General features: G+C 39.3%; 1 protein-coding gene across 11 annotated transcripts in view; it reads right to left on the bottom strand.

Moving 5' to 3' along the window:
• Positions 1 to 23,242, bottom strand: part of MYO9A (myosin IXA) — a 184,229-nt gene that overhangs the window by 103,792 nt on the left and 57,195 nt on the right. For 9 of the 11 annotated variants that reach the window (XM_055716034.1, XM_055716040.1, XM_055716032.1 and 6 more), the window contains exons 3-8: positions 15,350 to 15,444; positions 11,380 to 11,442; positions 10,033 to 10,132; positions 7,313 to 7,369; positions 3,994 to 4,091; positions 1,215 to 1,341 (exon numbers count right to left, since the gene is read on the bottom strand). In XM_055716034.1, coding sequence (XP_055572009.1) covers positions 1,215 to 1,341; positions 3,994 to 4,091; positions 7,313 to 7,369; positions 10,033 to 10,132; positions 11,380 to 11,442; positions 15,350 to 15,444 — 540 coding nt within the window. The remainder of the gene's footprint in view (positions 1 to 1,214; positions 1,342 to 3,993; positions 4,092 to 7,312; positions 7,370 to 10,032; positions 10,133 to 11,379; positions 11,443 to 15,349; positions 15,445 to 23,242) is intronic. The other 2 variants (XM_055716037.1, XM_055716042.1) reach the window with 1 other exon arrangement.

The raw sequence follows: 23,242 nt of genomic DNA on the forward strand, positions 1-23,242 counted from the left end.
CTCCCTGAATTCAAAGCATTAAAGAAATGCTATGAAAATCGGTGAGAGCCAATGCCCAAGTTCTTTAGGTAGTGAGAGAGCGCAACTGTCATTTAAGAGAAGGAATGGGAAGAGCATCGTGTGTACAAAGTTACCTTCTGATGCTATCAAAAAATTAGCAAAAATTAACCTTCCATGCTGTCCAGCAAGTACAAAGGAATAAAGATAATAGCTGTTTTAACCAACTACAAGTATAACATCTCAGTATTCTTTGGAGTTACTAGTGGTTTTGAGCATCTCAAGACAAGTGAGATGGCAAGGAGAGTTCTGGCCACCTATATCCACATCAAGAGGTGTTGAGCTCCACTTCTGAACACGCAAGGCAAGTGCAGGACAAGTTCGCTCACTGAAGTGAAGACTCTTCTCATGAAGAAGTAATGCCACAGCTTCCTAACTCGCTTGGGCTAACAGAGCAGCTCTCCTAAGAATTTACTTAGTTCTTTTGCACAGATTCACAGAAATACACAGGATACAGACCTGGGCCATCCAGGCTGAGACCTGGAAAGCCTTCCCAAACGATACTGGCACAGCAGTGACTCACAAAGTGCTTTTGGTAAAGGGTCTTAAACAGAGCATCCAAAGGTTTACAAAAGAACTAAATAAACGTATGGATAATAGATCCATGAATATGTACTAAAGGGATGAGATGCAGTCTCCAGCATCTCTAATACAACGTTTGTGGATGCTGGCAGGGTAACAGCAGAACAGCAAAACACAGTGAGTGAGCTCAGCACCTTCTTCAGCCACCACCTGGACCAGAAGAGTGGGCTGATGGTCTTAGAACTGCTCTAGTTTCTTACACAAGTATTGCAACAGATTTCAAGAACATCAGGGAATTCTGGTGAGGGAGTTGGCAATTGAAGAAACTACTGCATTCAATGGAATGTCTGCTTTCCACCTAGAACTGGTCTGCGTTCTTTCAAATTTTAACCACAGAAACAGTATTTTCTGTCAAACCTGAAGTAGGGGGAAAAACCCCACATGAAAAACCTCTTTAAAAAAATCTTCATTACTTTTCACTGGCAAACATGAACAGCCCTTTGAATGTTAACACGAGAACTTTCCAGTGAAACAGAAAATAAATTCTATAAATATATATAAAATTCTATAAATAAATATAAAATAGAGGTGGCTCACTTGGTGTGAACGTTACAGGACAGAAAGCGAAGGCTTACCTCCAGCAAGTCCGACACAATAGGTAGTATTTCAGGGTTACAAATATCGATGGAGTCATCCCGATAAGTCTTCTTTTTGTAACGGATGTTACCCAGGTGTAGTATCGCCGATAAGAGAGAGAAAATTCTAAAGAAAATAGACAGAATTCCTTTTCACTTGGTTGTTTTTTCTTAAAGCTAATGAAAAAGCAAACCACATCCCCAAATATCCAAGTGCTGTCTTCGCGCTTGACTCATTCCCGTTTTCAATCCGAAGCAGTTTTGTGTCTCAAATCTTCAAATATTTCTTCAAAAATGATGTTCAAATGAAGCATATAGTTTGCCTCATGTAAAAAAATATTTTCACTTAATCGAGTACTAAACTTGCATTGGTACAGCTTTCTTGAAAATCATTTAACACATCAAACCCATGGTCATGAAGTGGCACCCTATATTATAATAAAAAAAGAAATCCTCGAGTAACCTAGATACTCAGATTAAATATCTGTCATGCAATTGCCCAAATTAAGGGGGAGACTAGACTCAGACATGCAGGTGATCCTTCTTAGTCCCCTGGCGCATGCGTTTGTCACCTTCTCAGATCTAGTCCCAGGTAGGCAGCCTGTATAACAAAGCATAAATGTTTTTTATAATATATAAGCATACTGAGACAGAGAAAAGATGTTACCCTTCAAGCAAATTTATCCAGCTGATTTTTCTTTTTTCTATTCTTTTTTGGTATTTGGTCTCTCCTCCAAAAAAATAGCTCTTTGAGACTATCAAGTCACAGCTGACTTCAGCTATAAACTCTGTTTGTCCCTATTTCCACATTTTCTGGGGAGATGAAAATAAGTAATATCAAATTAGATTCTTCACCATGCCACCAGCTTGTCTGGACAACACACCTCCACCTCTCCAAGCCAGTCCTTTCTTTTCTCTAAAACAGGGATACTGATTCCTTATCGTGAACTACAGGGATGCAATTATACAAATTTCTCTTCTGTAACTATTTCCACAAAGGTGAAAACCCATGTTTTGCTATAAACAAACACTTATAAAAGTATAGTAATACTTAAAATGTCCTTCCTTTTTATAATCAGCTGGAGGTGGTTACTTCTTTGTGTTACAGTTGTACAACATAGAGCAGAACAAATTTGCTCATATAGCAAAGAATCCAATGTATTTTTTGACAAGCACAATTCACTATGAGAAATACATGAACTTGTGTGCCAAGAACAGTTATTGCACAGTATATTAAAAGCATGAATTGATGAAATCCACCTCTGTTCAGTCCTGACACTTACTGGTTGCTTTACTCTGTCAATTGAAACTCCCCTATTGTACCCTAAAGTGTCTTCAGAAAACCCTTGTTGCTGAAACCTGATTCCTGAAAGGTAAGGAAGCACGGTGACATATAAACATATTTACACTAGAAGTACGTATACTTGGTTTTATCCACATGTGTGGAACAGATAGAGAAAAAGCAGTCTTAATTTCATAACTGGTTCATTGCAAGCTAGGAATAAGGGATGAGCTTATGTAAAATAGACATTGCTGGGTGAAAATTTCTTGTGGGAGCAGAAGGCAGGACGTCTGACAGTTAAGGGTTTCTAAATGCTGGCTCAGAAACATGTTAAAAAGCAAGAAAACCGGTGTTTAAAAGAACAGGAGATAATCCACTGAGGTGGGGGGGGCGAGAAAAAAAAGCTGTATGTTAGCATCTTAAACATCATTTACCCAAGTTGATGAACAGGGTTTCAAGTGCCATTAGTACAAAGCAGTAATTCTCTGTTCCCACATAAACATCCAGGATTTCAGACAGAAAGGAACCACATTCATTAAATTATTGTTTGAACATTCTGACTTGAAAAAGCACAAGATTTCTCATTGTGTCCTGCTGCTGATGTGTTTTTCAGCGATACTTATGCCATCAAAACAACACTCACTTTGAGGTCATTTTTTTTAATACATATTTTTCTAGGCCTGTTACTAACCTTAGTAACATATTTGTCAAATTCATTCAAACCTACTTAAGACTTTCAAGCCAACAATTAACAGGGAGGAATTGCTTTGTGGTTTTGGTTGAAGATAGCCCTCATATGAAGCAGTAATTCTTTGCAGTCAGTGGCAGGCAGTATTGCAACCCAACTAAGAAGTCCCATTTTCCAGCCAGCACCTTCCAGTGAATTTGTGAACAAAGGCCAGTTGGAAACAAATCTACAGAACTGGCAAGCACATGCAAAAAATTTAGTATGTTGACTAATAATGAGGATTTCTGATTAAAACAGGATCTGGATTCATGACATGCGGAGTAAGGCAGGACTATTAATGAATGGCTGAAAAATACTCCAAGGTGCCAATTTCCTGCCAACGCTCCATTTGCATAAAGAGAATCGTTAGCTACAGTAATGAAGGACATTTTTTGTGTATATCTTTAGATTTTGTTTACTCCTTCATTGTATGAACGGTCAAGTGTTATTGTTCATAGAACGGTTTGGGTTAGCAGGGACCGTAATGGTCACCCAGTCCCACCCGTGCCAGGGGCAGGGACACCCCCCCCAGCCCAGGCTGCCCCCAGCCCCGTCCAGCCTGGCCTTGGGCACTGCCAGGGATGGGGCACCCACAGCCTCTCCGGGCAGCCTGTGCTAGTGCCTCGCTAATTATTTCTTCTGACCAGCCCGATACGTTATGTGGAGCACAACAGTTACATTAGCTGAAGCCCGGTAAACAACCTCACTGATTATGGAGGTTATATCAACTAATACCATCCTCAAGCTACTGATATGGAAAACAAACTCACTGTCTGCGAGTCTTGGGAAGAAACCCCACCATCTCCATTGCTAGTTGTAACCGCTCAAAGTCATGCTTCAAGTCCTCTCCTTCCACGGAAAAGCAGTCCTGCGGGGTTCAAGCAGAAAGATTAAGCATTGAAAGAAATTAAGATCAGAACAGGTTCAGATGGCAGAGTCAACAAATCATAAATATCATTTAGTGATCTCCACACCTTTTATCAGCAACCAGCACATTTCCAATCTAGCACCAGGAAACGAGATATCCAGGAGGCCGTACTGACTTCACAGGGAATAACTGTGGCTAATTACCCCCAACACCCAGCCCAGGGACAGGGGGATTCACAGCACCACAGCAGATACAGCAAGAAACACATATTCAATACAATAAAAGACCAAGATTAGCTCCAGCGGCAAGGCAGAATTTTTCTTCTTAAATACCAGAAAGACTGTAGTCAAGTAAAACTTTGATTATTTTTTTTTTGTTATCTGTCTGTAAATCATATTTATCACATATGAGGATGTGCACTCAAACTTTTGCCCAAATAACTCTGAAAGTCTGCACTATGCAGGGTTACATGAATACTACAGTGAACATCATTAAACAAGTACCAAGTAGTCACAGGATGACTGTTAACTTGAAAAGACACTCATACTCACAGTACATAAAATAAATCATAAATAAAGACTAGAGAGAATGAAGCTATTTTATAGTATCAGCTTTGCATCTTATAGCACCTATCTGCATTTAAAGCCTCACAACTGTATCAGTGATTCATCCCACTCTGGAGCATCATTACAGTGATGGCTACTGATTATAGGGGGAAATTCTTACTTAAGATAACTATTCCAACACAGAAGACTACTCCCACAGAAGTGCCTTATCCCCTCAACTAGAAGCTAGATAAGTTTAACAGGACAAGAAATTAATTTTTTTTTTATCAAGGGTTCTCAGGGACAACAACTTAATACTTAAAGACAAAGTGACTTTAGAGATGTTGAACAGTAAGACCCATTTTAAACTATGCATCAATGAACACAGGGTTTTAAATTTAAGGAGAAAATAACACCCCTGTGCGTTCTGAGCAAATACTCATTAGAAAAGTGACACTTCCACCTTTTATTAATAGATGATTGAAAATTACCCTTTTTAAGATGTGTATAAGGTATTTGGCTGTATATATTATCCAAAGGAGTGCAACCAAGGCATCTGCACTGTATCAGTCAGATCAGCAGGCATCAGCAATGCAATTATTTACATTACAAAATGTCAGGAGAGGTTGTCCCTCCTGAACTCAAACCTTGGCGAACTGGCTTCCTGGCCACTACACATATGGCTGAGGAGAACCTGGAGAAGTTTCCACGCCGACTACAGTGAGACCTGGGGTCTGCAGAACAATAATATAGCCACAAGTTCTGCAAATACGTCTTTTTAAATTTTTTTTTCAAGTATATCAAGTGCTGCTTTTACTGGTGCTCCACATTCCAAGAGACAATTTCATTTCATAGCATCATTCATCCAAAATTAAGTCACGAGTCAATGGCAAAATACCATAGACAACTCAGAAGTAGCACAATCTATGCCAAAGGCAATTTAATTAACGATTTGCATAACAATTGCCAACTCATTAATCTGCATGGAAAGGCCTTTCACAAATTATCTACTTAAAAGTGGATGCTCTCTGTAGTGTTTCAGCTCTGTACTGTTTCCTAATGGATGATAAATGGATAGTAATTATAAAAAAAAAAAAAAAAAAGGAGTTTCCTTGATATTAGAGCAGACAAGCATTACAAAGTCCATGCCTACAGACCAAAGTCATCATTAATATCCTGCCAGGGGAATTAGTTTCCCAGCAGAAGTGGGTCCCCTGCTTACTATCATCACATCAAAGCAATCCACAGGTTTCCACAGGAAGTTTGAAGAGGATAAAATAAACAGAGTTTCTTTATAAACCAAACATCTGCAGCAGGTTGAGTCCATGGTTATGGGGAGAGGTCCAGGGTATGCTTAAGAGTGACTCATCAACTGAAGCAAAGATTTGATTTGCCACGAATATCACAGAAAATGATGCTGAGCAAAATAAAGTAACAGATAAACAGCCAAATTGTAATGGCATTTAACTTTGCTGTGCAAAATAAGGACATGTGGCAACTCCTGAGCTGGCAGGGCTTTATTGGCCCCTTCAGAAGAAGGTATCAGATTTGAGGTTTGTTTTAATTTTGATTCCTCCAGTAAATTGCCCTAACCCATTCCAAGCAATTAAGGTCTTTGCAGCTTAGTAAAATGCATTAAGGTATATAGAAAAGCATCTGTTCTTCACTCTCTGCTCTTGTAGGGCCTCTAAGGATGCTGATGCATTAAGGTTGCCAATGCAATATTCAAGTTTTAAACCCTGGGGGGCCTAAGATTCCCTCTCCCTCCTTCCCTCCTAAGGATTTTGCAGTGAAACCTTGCTGTTAAGATGCTTACTAGACCAAGGAAAACCCAGCTCCTTCACATGTTACCTCTTACTCTGCCAGACACATCAGCTAGAGTTTGGCAATCATGAAGCACACGGCAAGATTAGCAGGAACAACATGCAGCTGATCTGAAACATGCTTCCCCGTGCAAGACAAAACCAACAGAGACCATCACAGGACACAGAGACACCCACAGCATGCTGCCAGCTGAAGCCACTGCCTCCGACTCGGTCACGCACGAGGAGCCAGGGAAGGGGGAGAAGCTTTGCCATTCCCTTTTTTGGGTCGACCCATTTGGAAAGGTTCATCATGTCAGCAGAACTGTTTTAGGAGAAGGAATTATTTTCACATTCTGAATATCAAGGTTTGATTTTCTCATATATGGTTGGGCAGGGGGATGGTTTTGGGTTTGTCTTCTCCTCCCCGGAAGCCGGAGAGCAGATACACTGCTACAACCATCATGAACTGATGCATCTCCTAGGGTTTCAAGAGACGGATTTTCTATTTTATTGGAAAGGAATTTAAATTTTTACCTTGTGCCCTAACACAATTTCCATAAATCATCATGTATCATACCACGAAGGAACAAAAAGACCCTTAGTCTGCTACAAGTAGATGACCATATCCAACTGCTGAAGCAGCTTTCCAGATGGAAGGAACCAAAAAAGGGCAAGGGAAAAAAACATCAGTATTGTCATGAGCTAATAATACACAAGCAACACCACTGCAGGGCAGAGGAAAGAAGAGGGTAATTAATAGGCTAAATTTAATTTGACTTTGTTTTCTGCTCAGGTCTTGATGCACCTAACAAATTCAAGTGAGCAGCAGCCCTGCACCAGCAACACGTAAGACGCAGATACTCATACTGACCAGCTCAGAGTCATAGCAATAATCATCCCAGCTCTGTCTGAGGGGTTTCTTTGTCATCTGAAAGCAAGGCAGACTGGGTTAAGTAGTGTTCAGACCAAAAATAACTCCCACTACCTGCTCTTTAACCAGGGCAGCAACATCAACTTTCCAAATAAAATAATTGTTATTCTGCACAGTCATTCCTTACTTCTATGTTTGTAAGGTAAGATTTATAACGCATCACGGTGCTCTGACTCCTGCTTACAGTGTTTTCAAGACAGTGAGGACCTCTCATGTAATAAGCTTAATGGATTTTAAGATCCTTTCTTTTTCTCCGTGGTTGGAGAAACCTTTCGTTTACCTAGAGCTGAAGAGCTATTGATGAAAAAAATCACACTGAAGAGCAGATTTTTTGTTTCTACTCTCCACCTCTGCTCTAGACACATAAGTACAATTCTCTGACCGATTAGAACACCACTTGAAAGCTTTTTATCTTTTTACAATCAGAGATGAAGTTGAGGGAATTCAAAGCACATGTCAGTGACCAGTCCCAAGAGGGAGAGACACATGCCACCAGAGCTCCCGATGAACTTAAAATATGATCTAATCCTGCAAATCACTAATTTCAAAATGGAGAAATGCGAATAGCCAACACAGAAAACATTTAGCAGTTGCAGGGTATGCGATGGTAGGTATACCTGCCTTTGGTATGGGATACGGAGAAGTCATCCAAACTCAGGGGGTAGTTAAAGTAAACTTACTTTTTTAGAACTTTTTTTTTTTAACCTGCTCCCTGCATTTAGAGATCAACAAAATAATAGCACATTTTAGTGAAACACCTGAATAGATTATTTCTCATCTGCAATGCAAAATGCAGGTTTGTTTTGCATAACAGTGTGAACTGAGGAACCTGGGAGAAAGAAAATAATGCCTGACTCAAGGACTGAGTCAGTTCTTGACTTAAGGGGCCTGGTTCAATATTTTACAGCTTTTCAGTTTTACTATTTAATTTTTAATTAAACACTTTAATTTCTGAGCTTGTTCTCTTCCCTTTTTAAGAGGCAGGCATTTCTCTAGGATACATTTAAGAAGCTGCTGTAAACACTCAGGGTCATTTTATAGTTTTCCCCTTTCATGTTTCCAAAGTTTCTTTTCCCATTCCCCCCCATCTGTTTTTCCTTTTTTCTCCTTAATTTCCTTTTTTGCCTTTGCTTATAAAGCACGAGAAAGCTGTTACTGCACTGCTGAAAAGCCTCAATAAGAACCGAAGCCCTGACCACATCTAAAGGAGCCATTTTCCCATAGATGTCAGTGTTAAATGGTCTCTTTAACACTAACCCTAATTATTAACAGTTTAAAAAATATTATAATAAAACCCCTAAAAGTTGTCCACACACTGTGCTCAGACAAGTCCAGAGTCTGCTTCTCTGATCCACTGGACATACATCAGCATCCTTCTCCAGCCTACTTGTCCACCACATCCTAGCTTAGACTAAAATAAATGTTTCAACTTCAATTGCCACATTGCTACTGGCTCTACACACTACGTGCCATTGGATGTATAATTTTACTTTAAATATTAACACCCTTAAACTGCTATTAAAAAAAAAGGACTATAATTAAAAGCAATGTTTTCAACTAACATAAAACTACCGATTGCCCAACAAAACCTGTGAATCTGACAAAACATTAATTGAAATGATCTTGACACTTTCCCACAGCAAAACAGTGGTGCAGATGGTTGTCAAGATCACACCATGTTCTCCATCTAACACCTGAGATGCAGAAAACCTTCAGCTCTTAATATGTTCCTCAGTCATGCAAATGTCCTGATCCTGCTAAGAATGGGTGGGAGTTGTTAATATTACAATAGATTTGGCTTTGATAGCCCACTCTAAAAATCTTTAAACAGCTCCGGGTAATTGAGACTTATTCTGGAGTTAAATTACATTTCTAGAAAGATTAGAGGCTATTTGGGTTGCACTGTGCATACAAGTTTCTCTCCAGCTTATGCGTTAAATCACTCTTTGTTGCTAATCGTGTTTCAGCTCCAAGAAAATTGCAATTAGTTACAATCAACATATAACCTAACTACTTCTTCCACATATTATGGGTTTTTTTCTTTTTGAGAAAAAAACAGTAAAGTCTCTATTCACAAACATCAGCGAACAACTGCATCTTAAATGCCTGAAGTAAATCAGATTTTCCCAAGTATGAGGTTATTTGGCCATCGTTAATGCCTCACTCATTTTTAATTCACATGTCAGTGGTTGCTGTGTTGCTATTTATATTAAATTTATTATCTTGTTAAAATTAAAGGATCATGCTAAAAGCCAGCCATGAAGCTACAGAATTAGGACTACCTCATGCAAGACATTATAGCCTGAAGAGCTACTAGTATCACACATTTTCCCCTTTTCTCCTACTCAGCAGACAGATGTTAATGAGCAAATGACATTCACACAAATAACAGATATATTACGTACTGTTTCTCCCTTCAACAATCAAAACAATATATTTAACATATCCCAGGACAAAAAATGGAAAACACTGATTTACTCCCCCCTCATACTATCAGGTATTAAGATTGCCAATGCAGAATGATTTCCAATGAAAGAAGGCTGCCTATAGAGCATCAAGACAACCCTTTTTTACTACTCCACACATTTTCTTTATCAGCATTAAATATCAGCAGTTGAAAAGGCAAGACCATGTATTGTATTTCTCTATAGTATTCCTACCTGGTTGAGGTAATGATATTCCTCAGGCTGCTTCAGATGAAATGCTGATCTCTCTTCCTCGCTTGCTCCTGCCAGGAGGTAATAAAATACATGGTAGTTCCTGGTGACAAAAAAAAATAAATGATCTTAGACTTCAAAATAAACAGCAGCATTAAGCAGAGAAGCACACGTACACATCACAACCTGACTTTCCAGCTTCCAAAAACTCAGACATGAGCACTGTTTAGAAATGGCCCATACCCACTTTGCAGGGATGTAGAAGATTAAATTAAGTAATGGGGAATGAGTTCCCCCTTTTCCATTCAAGGACATCCAGTGCTCCAGAACATACTTAAAAGAATTCCTAGCTGACACCAACACGTTTTCTCTCATAAACATGTGCAATGCCTACATATTTATTAGAATCAAAACAACGTATTTACTTGCAATGCAGAAATTATTAATACCATATTACTGTTAAAAGTAATGATGTTGCAGTTCTGTAAGACAGAAAGGGAAAACCTTCAATTTTTACAGCTACACAAATATTAAAAATACTTGAATACTACTAGGACTAAAACAACCTTAAGTGAAACTCCTCTTTTGCTTCAAGACAACTCTAAGACTAATGCTAAGAGCGTAGCAGTACTTCTAAAGTTAAAACTGCTTTTATGCTGGATGTTTTCCAAGAGAACAGAGTTTAATCATTTTGCAACACCCAAGAGTATATTTGTCAAGGCTTATATGCTATTTAGCTTCGGAATCAGCCCATGAGCATTCAAGAAAATGTCTCGCACATGTGTCTCAAAGGAAACAGACAGAAGTGCCAAGAGTTGAAAGACAACTAGAAGCAGCAAATTTATTTAAAATCAGAGTAATAATTCCTGAGAGAGGAATATGTAACAAACCGTATGCTGCAATTAGGGATGAACAATTTGCTTAAATTTGTTGTCTATATAAATTTAGCTTTTTCTAGGGACCCTTCTGATGGCTTCAGTGTGTTAAGACCTGTAAGACAAAAGTAAAATACTATCTCCCCCCCCACCCAATTAGATATTAAATAGCTCACAAGTTGCGTAAGAAAGCAAATGGTACATAATGATCCATATGACATGAATCATAAAGACAATGGAAAATATAAGTCAAGGACCATCAATAAAATACTGGAGTTTATTTATCCTGGGTCACACATTCCTCCCTAAACAGCAGAACATAAAATGCAACGTTTATCTTTGAAGCAGAGAGTTAGGAGCATGAAAATCCTGATCCGCCCACGCCAGCTCATACAGGGTTGTAAGCTATCTGTGCCATGCTATCGGCACATATAGAGGTCAAAACAAACCTTGCAAGCAAAATACAGGCACGTACCGTTCGTTGTGCTCCTGATAGACTAGTCTTGATTTCTCCAGGAGGTACTTTTCAACATAAGCTCTGGAAGGTAAAAATAAAAGCGTTATTCATTGACCCAACATTCAACTTAAATGAATACGGCTTTACCAGGAGTTTTCAGTCTTAGTACACCCCAAAGAAAGTTTCAGCCTTGTTTCACTTAGTTATATAAATTTCTTCCTAGGCAGAACAAACCCAATATTATGTTTGGCTTTTGAGGTTTTTTTGGTTTGATACAAAGCCAACACTAACTTGGATATGAAAAACATGATCTCAGATGCGTTAGCCTATGGGCAGGGAGCACAGAGGGAAATTTTGACAGCAACGAAGAAACTCAGATACCTATTTAATCCAAAGCCAGCAAAATAAAATTGCTTGCAGACCAAGATTTGTGCACGCAAGAACTGCATTTGGGTGCAAAAGTTTGCAAGATTAGATTTAGCTGCGGTCCCCAAATCACCGTTCCCTCTTGCAGAAGAGCCACTGCTCAACAAAACCTCAGGTTGTTAACTTGTGGCTATGGTCAAAAAATAAACAATTGCAAAAGCTACTTATTGGAGTTTACACATTATCCTAAGAGCCTCCATAATAAACATGCTTAATTTATATATTAAAATACTTTTTTCAAGCTTGCAGAGCTAAAACAAGCTTTAACAGGATTTTTTCTTCTAAACAATACCAACGAGTAATGACAGGGATTTAGAAACTGGAGTTATAATTGGCAGTTTTGATGACAGAGCTGTGCTCTTCCAGCTACAGGCGCCCAGTGACGTGGCACCGACATTAGCAGCCACGTGTGAATCGGGAAACTCAATGAACCTTGGGCATGGAGAGACAAGGAGGTGCCTCTACACTCGCTTCTCCACCACAGTCTCCAGACAGACCTATTCATTACTTGCATCTCAGTAATGCCCCCCTCCTTTCACTAAAAAACATAGAAAAATAAATCATTTGGACATGCTGCAGAGGTTTTGTGACAATGCTTATAGCAGCTCTTAGGAGAGCTACTGGAAATGGCACATCCAACCCCCACTGGGGTGATCTTGCTGGACAGGAGGAGTAAAGCCAGCCAGCCAGCCAGCCAAGCAGTACTATTCCTCTGTGTGATGTGCACCAAAAAGGTTTATTCTTGTTTATTCCCTGCAAGGAAGCTGACTAGAGTTTATGGATACTCCTTGCCAACAGGATTTTTTGTATCCCCTTTCTTATCTGAAACCAATTTTTCCTTTCCAAGCTACGCCATAAATTCTCTGCAGGTTCAGTGAACAGAAGAGAAAAAAGGTACCAGAGCGTCCCAGATCAGAGCTCCAGCCCTGGGAGCAAGGGTACATGCTGCTGTAAGACAACCTGGATCACATCCACCGCCCCTGGCATTTCAACCCTTCCCCTGTGATGTCTGCTCTTATCACAGACACCCACACACACCCATTAAAAAAAAAAATAAAAAAATCACTCACGTAGTAATTCAGGTTGAAAAGGTTCCAGAGGTCATCTGGTCCAAACCAATATTTAAATCAGGGCAATTTTTTTTGGTAGATATAGCTAAAATGATATTTTGGTAAAACACACCCTGCTTAGTGCAAAGGTGATAATAAATACATGTCCCAAGAAGAACATACATCCCTTCTTGCAACAAGACAGTGAAAAACCCCACCAATTCAGGTATAAAAAAAGTAGATGTCTCCCAATGTTTTCTTTTTATTTACTGTTGTCAATTATGACAAATCTACCTTTAAGAGTAAAGAAAAGAGTTCTAGGAGTATGATTTTGTGCAAAATACTCATTTATTCATGCTACAGAGCCTGTACTTAGCATCCTAGGTAACATCATCTGAAATCTGAGACTGAATTTCATATACAAATACCAACATGCAAAACACCCAGGCAGAGACTGTTTGAAAGCACCAGCTCATGGTGCTTGAGATACAGCCTCATGCCACCACGCAGATTTACCACCACCCCAGTGCACTGTTGTTTTTAATTAAAATGTCTCCGATCTAGCTCTTCTGCAATTTTATGGAGCATGTCAGATGTTGAGGCTTTTGATCATCATATAGGACTGAGCAGGTTGCAAAGACCTTCCTCCAGAACTCGCTTATCACTCAACAGGACATAATAAATTCATACAGCCTTATGGGAACACACTTAACCGTAGCCATTGCTCATGCTCCATCAATTTTAAAGACATCTTCAAAGACTTCATTTCATGGGGCGGGGTTAGCTGCTACTAAATCTCTTCGCTGTTGCACCTCTTAAGTTTAAATCTGCTTCAAGTTTTGGGTCATTATATTCACAGGGTTTGTAAGCAAATATCCAACTGCTATTTTCAGCCTCCAACCACAGTAAAATTCCGATTTAGGGCTGCAAATTACAGTTATATTAACAAAGCAAATAATATGCAAAATACAGGATAACTGACTCGGGCTGTGCTTCAAATCTATGCAAAGTTTTTAAAAAAATAAAAATACTTGTGATCTTCTCTGTAAGACTATGGAAAAAAAACCTGTGGTCTCGTATGCCAGGAACAGCTCACAGGGTTTTTTAGGTGTCTTTATTTTCATAGAGGCAACACGGCAAAGCTCATCGCAAAGTACAGTCACATCGCACCATGCAACCAAAGACCAAGGAAGTTATTTTTTTTAAAGACAAAATATCTCTTATTTTATGGACTTGAGTATACAATGTTACTTGCATCTATCTGCCAAGTATAAATAGAGGCCACTTCCATCAAGCTGACATAGCATGCCAAGATAATATATTAAGGCATTTGTTGGATTCTTGTTACCCTGTATTTCAGTAGGCATTAAAAAAAAATAAAAAATGAGGCTTATCCTTTTAAGAAAGCTGTTCACCAGAAACAAAGAAAAAGAACATCAGATTTGACGCAGGATGAAAAAACAGCGGGAAGGTACACAGAGTACCCAAGCTCATTTGAAAAATTAATGGAAGCTATTTGTGTGATACTGTTCTGGTGGAAAATAGGAAAGGAAAAAAAAAAATTAAAAGCAGTTCTCTAAAATAACAACGAAGTCCCAGCAAGACATCTCTTAGCTAGCTGCAGAAATTATATAACCCCTGGAATACCACTTCTACTCTTCCTTTTTCCAACTGAGTTAATTAACCTGCACAAAAAGCAGAGTTAACAAAGCCCTGCTCATCCAGAGCTAGCCAGAGAGAAACCCAGGCTTCGATAAGCCCACCCAGCAGGTTTCATCCATAGGCTTCCAACCACGCAGCACTTCTGCCGCAGGCCACCCTGGGGGAAGGAAGGTTTGAGTTGCAGTCCCACGAGCTTTGGGTAGCAGAAGAGATGTTGAAATAAACTGTGCAGAACCACGGTGGAGACAACATCTCCTTGCAATGGCCCGGGAGAAAAAAAGAGGCCCTAACTGGTCAAGGGGTGGGTTAAAGAGAGACTCCATGCTAGGGGGGCAGCAGCATATGGGGAATGAGACAATGATGAAAAGTTCGGCTGCATCCCCTCTAACACCATTCAGGCAGCTGGAGATCAAACCCCCCCTTGGCTTTCTCTTCCCAAGACCGAGCACAGCCAGGTCACCCAGCCTCTATGTCCTGCTGTGTGCTCCAGCCCTCCCACCCATCCTCGCCAAAACATTCCCCTTTTCTGCCTTAACTGCCATCTTAAGAGGAAAAGTTCCATTTCAGTTTAATTACAAAGTTGACATCATTATTAAGGAGAGCTCAGCTGGCTTAAAGCCAGCTCAGGTGTAGTCTCACTTCAATGTGCAGCTCAGACATGCCAACATTTTCATACAAATGGATTTAAATATGCTAAAAAATAAATATTTTCTTCCCCTCCTCCTCCATTTTGGGAAACATACAGGCCAAAAAGAATTAACCTTCTTTTCCATGTACCCTCTACAACAGCCTATTTAGTCAGTTGTGCATGTAAGAGTATGTACAGCATCTCCAACCTGACCCCCACTTACCCTCGCACAGTGCCAGTCTCCTGGTAATTCACTTGAATAAATTTCCCAAAGCGACTCGAGTTGTTGTTATGTGCTGTTTTTGCATTTCCAAAAGCCTGTGAAAAAAGAGCGATACCATCATTAAGTCTGAAAAGCCACTGCCTCACCTTATTTATATGCATGTCACTAAAATTAACTTTGGGAATTTTGCTGTCATTGTATAATTACTAAAAAGCATATGGTGAAAGTTAGTTGAATTGTCTACAAAATAATACAATGAGCTTCTGGAGACCATATCCATTTCCAGTTTGGTATTCAGGAAGGGCAGATAAACACTGCTTAAAAATAAAGCATTAGCCATACAAGAGAGATTTAATATTTGAAGTTATAGTCTATATTAAGTCTGTGCTTTATTCATTTAAATAAACATAAAAGTACGCTGCTTGAACAAGACTAAATTTTAATGAGCTAGAGAAAGCTGCTTTTTAATTATATATGGAATTAGGGGGGAAAATGCTTTGAAGGCTACCCAGATGTTAGACAATGTCAAATATAGCACCCGCATAACAGCGCATTTTCAGCATTTCAGACACTGTCGTTTTCAATATGCTGCTGTTGTTCTTCCAAAATCAAAATGCTTTTAAGTCGTTATTATGCAAAGCTTTTATTAAAACCCTGCCTTACCAAGGCATGTAATAGAAAGTCATTTACTGCCATTTAAAAGAAATCTCTGGACAGAAGAGCTATTGGAAACCTGTAAGAACTACAGCTCAGCTTCCCTGAAAATGGATATTTTCAATTGTGCCTAAATCACTTCTATAATAATCTGGCCCACAGTGACTGAATCCATCAAGTTGCCAGGTCCAATTAAGGTTTCATTTATTAAACCAGTTTCATAATCATTCACCTTTTCTTCTAAGCCAAACTTATTTAAGGTTATTATACACAAGATAATTTCTAAGTGTTTTTTGTGTATAGACATCTGTATTGAGGCTTAATATCAGAGCTCAGCTCCAAGCTCCCAACAGATTTATTCCCTACTCAGCTATTTATTAGAAAGGATTAAAAGGGCTTTACATCTATAATCTGAAGGTTTTCAAATGACCTTTCAGATTTAACTTTGCAACTAAAAGCAAAAAATAAAGGTCAAATTAAACAAAAACTTGGTGGAAAGGCATTCGACATCTTCAGTACCTGTGTGATGCATACTGTCACACCTACTTTTACCTTCCCAGGCAGATTATTTAGCAATCTAGTTAAGATTTAATGATTTAAGAACCAAAGAAGGTTTGCTAACAGAGTAGCGATGTGATCTTTCTCCCCCTATTTGAATACAAGAATTTGTTTAAACTCAAGCTGTTGCATATGAATTCACCTTAGTTGACTCAAACAAGTTCTGGGATATCTGAAACCTGCTGAGCAAGCAGATTATCCTTGAGAGATGACTTCAGACACACAACTAAGGAACATTCCCCTGCAGAGGTTTCACATCATTTCAGGTTGCTCACATTGTGTTTTCTGCTTATTCCACACACCCCACCCCCCCACCCCCCCCTGCATCCAGCATCCCTCCCCTCTACCCCACCCTCCAGCAGGCATGGAAGATGCCCACATCTTCAGGTGACCACTGAAGACCCCAAAGCCCCTGGCAATGAAAATCCAGGCATCCTCTCCCCGAAAACAAGCATTTTGGCATTGAAAGACAGGCTATTTAGCATTCCCAAAGGACGTACCTGTCCTTCTTCAGCTATTTCAGCAAGCAGAGACACATCAAGAAGTTTATACGCAGAGTATGTTGATATTCAATAAAAGCTAGTGCATCACCATATATTTAGATAGTTGGTTTAAATTAATTACATTACAAGCTCTTCCCTGCATAAGGACCACCCATAATCTAAGACTTCATCTTAAGGCAATAAAGATAGATTTTCTATATACACAATTAACATTGCTCACTTGAGAACAAATGCGCCAGCAGCAGCAATATGAACATGAACAGACCGAACAGAAGCCCTATTTTAATCATCTTTCCATATAATTTAATAAAGAATTTAAGCAAAAAACAGAAGTATTTTCTGGTTCAGTTCCCTGTGCTTTTATCTTAAGTAATAACTCACAGAGAGAAATAAGGTCTGTTTATTAAGATTTCTTTGGGAAAACCCTTGTCCAGGAATATTTTTTTTTATTCTGTAACAAAGAACATTTAAATTCAGGAGAAAACATTTCAAATATAGGAGTGGGGAACGGTGAGAGTCCTCTTTTTGTTTTAACAAGCTTTTTTCTAGATTAACACGCCAGACCATATTATATTTTATAACCCAAACACCTACAGAAATCATAACCCATAATTATCCCTCTTTCATGCATTTTTCTTTATTGCTGATGTAAATGAGAAAGCTCCTTGGATCATGTCCGGTTAAAACTTCAGGCTGACTCGATGGCAAAGGCACACTGGTGAAGGGCCAAGAAGTAGCTAAAGAAATGCCTGGTGTTTAACTTGAGACAACTTAATACATTTTTGTCCGGTTTACTTACCATGTTTCTTTAGCAGAACTATTGGGCTATAAAAAAAAGTGCTGTTAATTCAATTTATGCATGCCTAATCTATATATACTTGAACAGAACACCATGTCCTTCTGCAGCCAGGGCATAATATAATAGTTCAGCCTCAGAAAACACAGAGTTACAGCTACTTCCCTAAAACAAATTATCTTCTGTTCGTATTATTTCCCTTTACTGACTCATTGATTCAAAGCTGCTGAGCAGCTCAACGGACAAAACTCCGTAACAGCATTCCTAAAATTCTCGGGGAGACCAAAGCTTTTACTGGCCAGGGCTCAACATTTTGAAGGAAACAAAATTCAATACGTTCCTCTGTAGGGGCTGAGCATCCCTCTGGACCTGGTGCTGGTGATTCAACCATTTAGAGAAGGCAGAGAAATGAGCAGCTCCATTCCTCCTGCCTCCTACAACCCTCCTGCACAAAGAGACGCTTATTGTGGACAGCAGGGAAAAAAAAAAAAATGAAAAATAACAGTTTCAAGGCTAAATACTTCACGTTTCTCCTCGCCTGATCCTGAAGGCTCCTGGTCTCTTCATTGTGGACTGAATATTAATGCAGTCTGGATTAGCCACAGATTACAGCAGCAATATTTTAACGTCTTTCCTGAAACAATGTTATTTTCCAAGCCCCTGCATCTAGGAAAACACACAGTGATTTGTTCTCATTTGGCAATAGAATGCTGTTATATAGGTAATCCTAACTGAATGTCGTTCCCCTATAGAATAACAGTGGTATTCTTCCCTAAAGTAATAGCTGTGTTTGCCTATAGAATAACAGTTTCTGCAGTGAAAGTACCAGTGGAAATATGTGCCTTTGCTTACATATTTAAGGTCCCCAGCCCTGCCCTTCTCAAATGAGCCTCTAGCACTCACCTTTAGAGGGCAAAATAAATATATCATTTGGTCTTTGCTATATAGAAAGAGAAATGTATTAATAGACAAGAGTTTTTAAATGCTTTCCCATCTACTTGAAATGTAAGTTTAATTTTTTTAGAAAGCTATACCATGAATATATCAGAAGAAAAGCAAACTGCTCAAATCTCAATATGGGCTATGACATTGTGGACACTTATATTAATGTTATATTCCATTGTGGGGCACTGAAGAGACTGGGAGCAAGATTTAGTCATGCTCATTTATGCTAGGGACAAGAAATAGGTCAATATCAGACAAGAGACTGCTGGAAGGCTTGTATTCCCTTGTTTACTGTGAATTTTGGAGTTCATGAATCAAATATACTCATAAAGCATGAATGACTTGTAACTGTATAAGCAAGGTGGAAACTGAAAGCATTAGCCAGCAATATAGCAGCCAGGGAAATAAAACACTCGTCTGAACTTATACAACTGAAGAGAGTATTTGTGAATTCAAATCTTTGCATATATAGGTGCTGGTAAAAGACAAGAGGCCTGCAGAGTCCATACCATGCCCAAAAAGCCCAAGCCCTAATGCACAGGGACTGCACTGAAGATGACAGCACAGAAAAAGTCCATTTATCAACAAACGACATAAACACAAGGCCAGGACCAGAGTCAGATGGATGCAACACAAATGTTGTAACAGCGAGGATGCAATGCATGTGTGTCAGATGTGCATTCACATGCTTTACCTACAGCTTCTGTTAGAAAAGCCCAGAGTATGCTTCCACAAAGAGGTGGTGTTAAACATAATCTGTAATTTATTTTTAGATTTGAAGGCTACTTTTCCCAATATTCTATACATTATGATCAATTTTTTTATTTTTTTTCACAAATACCATTATTCCAAAAGTAAGAAAAAGACAGAGGGGAAAAAATAGCACATTGAAATTTTGTAATATTATTGTCTCTTTTTATTTGACCAGGGCATTCACTGGCTTTTTAAGTAATTCTTTTTAGTTACAAATTCCTTTCTGCATCTTGAAATGTAAAGAGCTAGATGAGAACCATCTTTTTTGCTTGTTTTCATTCAACTTGCAACCAAGCTCCCAGTACTGTTCTTGTGCTGTTATATTGCTTTTAAATAGAAATATATTGAATTATGGCCAGAACATAAAATGCGTCTAGACTACTTAAGTTAAAGCCTTGCTAAATCCCTTCTCATTATTGAGTTGCCCTGGGAAGTATTTTTTTTTAAATCCGCAGCTCACCGCCTGATAAAACCTATCAACCTGCATGCGGCTGCTAAAACTATACCACTTTCACATGCATCTCCCAATTTTTGTTTCCATACGGAGCCCTAAAAGCCACCTCTATGCAGCAGGGACCATGACACCTGAATAAGCACCTAAATAGTATTACCAAAGCCAAAAAGTATGACCTGCAATTTGAATTGTTGCAGGATAAAATAGCATTTATGTGACTCCTTCAAGATACTGTTCTGCACAGCCAAGCAATAATACTGAATATTTTGTTTCTAGCAGTTAAATGCAAGTTCAAGTGCTGACACCTTGTTCTATAATTCTCTTGTTTGTGGCTAGATGTTCTGTGCTGCCTAACAAAACCGTCGACGCTTTTATGGTAAAAAGCGCCAACCACAAAGTATTTATAGTGTTCATGCAGCAATGCTCGAGCAGAGCTCTCACTGAGAATGACCTGCAACCCTTACCTGCCAAACACCAACCTTTAAAATCTTTTAAATATTTCTCCTTCCTTACTCTTTTCTTCAACAGGCCACTGGAGCACACTGCAGAGCCAAACCCCAATTTTCCATTTCAAACCACAAAAATGACAAAGCAGTTTAAACGTAAGGTCTATAATATGACACTTCTTGGGTTTGTGGTTTGTTGGGGTTTTTTGTATTACAAGTTGATGTTTTTCTCCAGCATTTTAGAGAGAATTTCTCCAGGCTGTTGACATGAGATGACTTTGAATGGCAAGTAGGAGTTTTAAAAGACTACATACACACATATGTATCTAAAATCTGCAAGTCTCTCACACATATCAGGATTTCTAGACCAATTCACTTTTCTAAGGTATTCCCCCTCAGCGTAACCCCCCCCCATTTAGTTGATAACCCCCATGCATCTCCTCATTGGCAATAGCTACAACACACAGAAGGTTGCATGAAATAAAACAACTCTATTTTTAAAAGCAAGGTATTTACAAAGTTCCAGCTGCTGCTGTACTACAAGAAAAATTAAAAATATAAATGAAAATAATAATTTAAAAATAATACTAGATCTGTGCTTTCCTTCCTTGCAATACAAGTCTGTTGCAGGTACAAGAAATCAGAAGCCCTCTAACCCCTGTAGGCCCTCCAGCAGCTGGAGGGTCAAAGGTGCTGGTGATCTGATTCACTGTGGGAACACAGCTCCCCACCAAGCCAAGAAACAGCAACTGCTCTGGGACAAGACGTTGAGCCACTTGATGTGCTTTGAGCACGGATGGACCAGATGTCCTCTGGAGGTCCCTGCAATCCTCAACTGTTCTATTTATTTATTTAAATTAGGTTTCAAGTATCTAGCTATCTTCCCCACCATTCTGGTGCAAAGAGAACAGGGACATGAAAGTCACATCTCAAACACATTGCCAAGAACAAAATCCAATCCTATGCTAGGCTTGGATAGCAAACCGCAGCAGAACATCTCTTCTATGATGTTTGCTTTCTGTAGTGTCTCCAATTCACATGGGTTTTTGCTTACAAGCTTCTCAAAACCATGTAGGTTTCTGTTTCTTCCTACAAAATTAGTAACATAGCTTTTTAAGCTGGCACAGCAACCAAAAGACATAACCCTGACCTTTCCTTGCTTTTCATGCCCCACCACAGAACCTTTCAAGTACACAACCTGCAAATACTTGAGATGGGGCAAGTCCAAGACACCTGGGAAGTGCCGATGAGATCCTTCCTCTCCCTCCTGTCCATATGGACCTTATGGAGGACAGGTCCATACAGACAGGCTTGCAAAGACTGCTCAAAGGTCCAAAACCACATTTAAGGGGTCTCCCCACTCCAAACAAACATATAATTTGTTGCATTTATGAAGGTTAAACCCCTCTTCACTCCACTGTCAATGATGGCACACCCTTCACTACGCAGAATTAAACTCAGCCATTCTTTCAATATAGGCACATCAAATACCTTGTTTCAAAATTACAATTACTGTATGGCAGCCAAGTGAGTTCTACCATGTTAACAGACATACCTTTTGTGATTTAACTCATGTATAAAATAGTACTCTCATGATACAGGCTATGAAACATCTTTTTTAATTAATTTGTTGTTTTTGTTACAGATAGTTTATGCCAACTCAAAATGTCTTACCATTGTAAAACATCTACACTAAATCTACCTGGCCACACCAAAACTGAGACTGCTCAAGGGCAGCAGTTCCCCCCTCCACTGAACAATGTCACCATCCTGGGAGAGAGCTATTAACCAACGAATCTTTTGCAGCCATTAGGCTTAAAGTACAGGGTCAGCTAAAACCATCTGCCTTTGTGCATTCAGAGTTCACACTCCTTATACAAATACAGGACAGCGCTGATGTGGATAAGATTTTGGGGTTAATTTAATTGACTAAAAGAAGTGCCAGTGTATGTAATGAAAATATCAAGAACGCCATTAAATACACTTATGAAGTAAAATGCCCTAGACAAAGTACTATAAAAGTCATTACAACATGCACTTGTTTGGGAGATTTAAAGCTCTGCTGACGCAGGTGCTCTATCAGCTATGTAAGAAATAGGATTTAGCATCTGCATTCCTGGCAAGCGCTTTCAACGTTGGCAGAGAATATTACTCATTTTCCGATACTCAAGCATGGGATCAGGCCATTGCAGCTTCTTCCTTTTAAGCCATGCTCTGGAAAAAAGGAATTACCACGTAACCACGACGCCACAAAATAAAACCTCCAAACCAAACCAAAGCCTCCTACCTAAGTCCTCTTCCTGAATGGGGACAGTTTTCCTACGCAAGTGCTGTAATGGGAAAAAAAACATGGCTAAGCTGGCAGACAGTCATCGGCAAACGCCAGTACAGATGGATCTGGAGGCAGAGGCTGCCAAATCCATAAGGTCTGGCTCACATCCCTGATCCTCTGCTCATATGTTTATTTTTTTATGCGTAGGGTGGATGGCCCTGGGAAGAGCAGCCAAACGCACATGTTTTCCAGCAAACTTGCATACATCAGCCAACAAACGCCTTGGTAGAAAAAAAGATCTTCAGCCCAAGTTCAGCTTCAGGTTCACAGAAATATCCCAAAATGAAGTTGGGAAGCTCAGTGTTATTACTGTGGTCTCTCCAGCCCAGGGTATGCTTACAACTCCCAAAAGTTATATTCTGCAGCCAAAGAATAAACTTTACTACAGCAGATGCAGATACAAATGTGTGACAGGTCCCAGGACCAAGAAAAATCTCCTTAATTGGCACTTC

The sequence above is a fragment of the Falco cherrug genome, chromosome 7 (assembly GCF_023634085.1).
Source record: "Falco cherrug isolate bFalChe1 chromosome 7, bFalChe1.pri, whole genome shotgun sequence".
Taxonomy (NCBI): Eukaryota; Metazoa; Chordata; class Aves; order Falconiformes; family Falconidae; genus Falco; species Falco cherrug.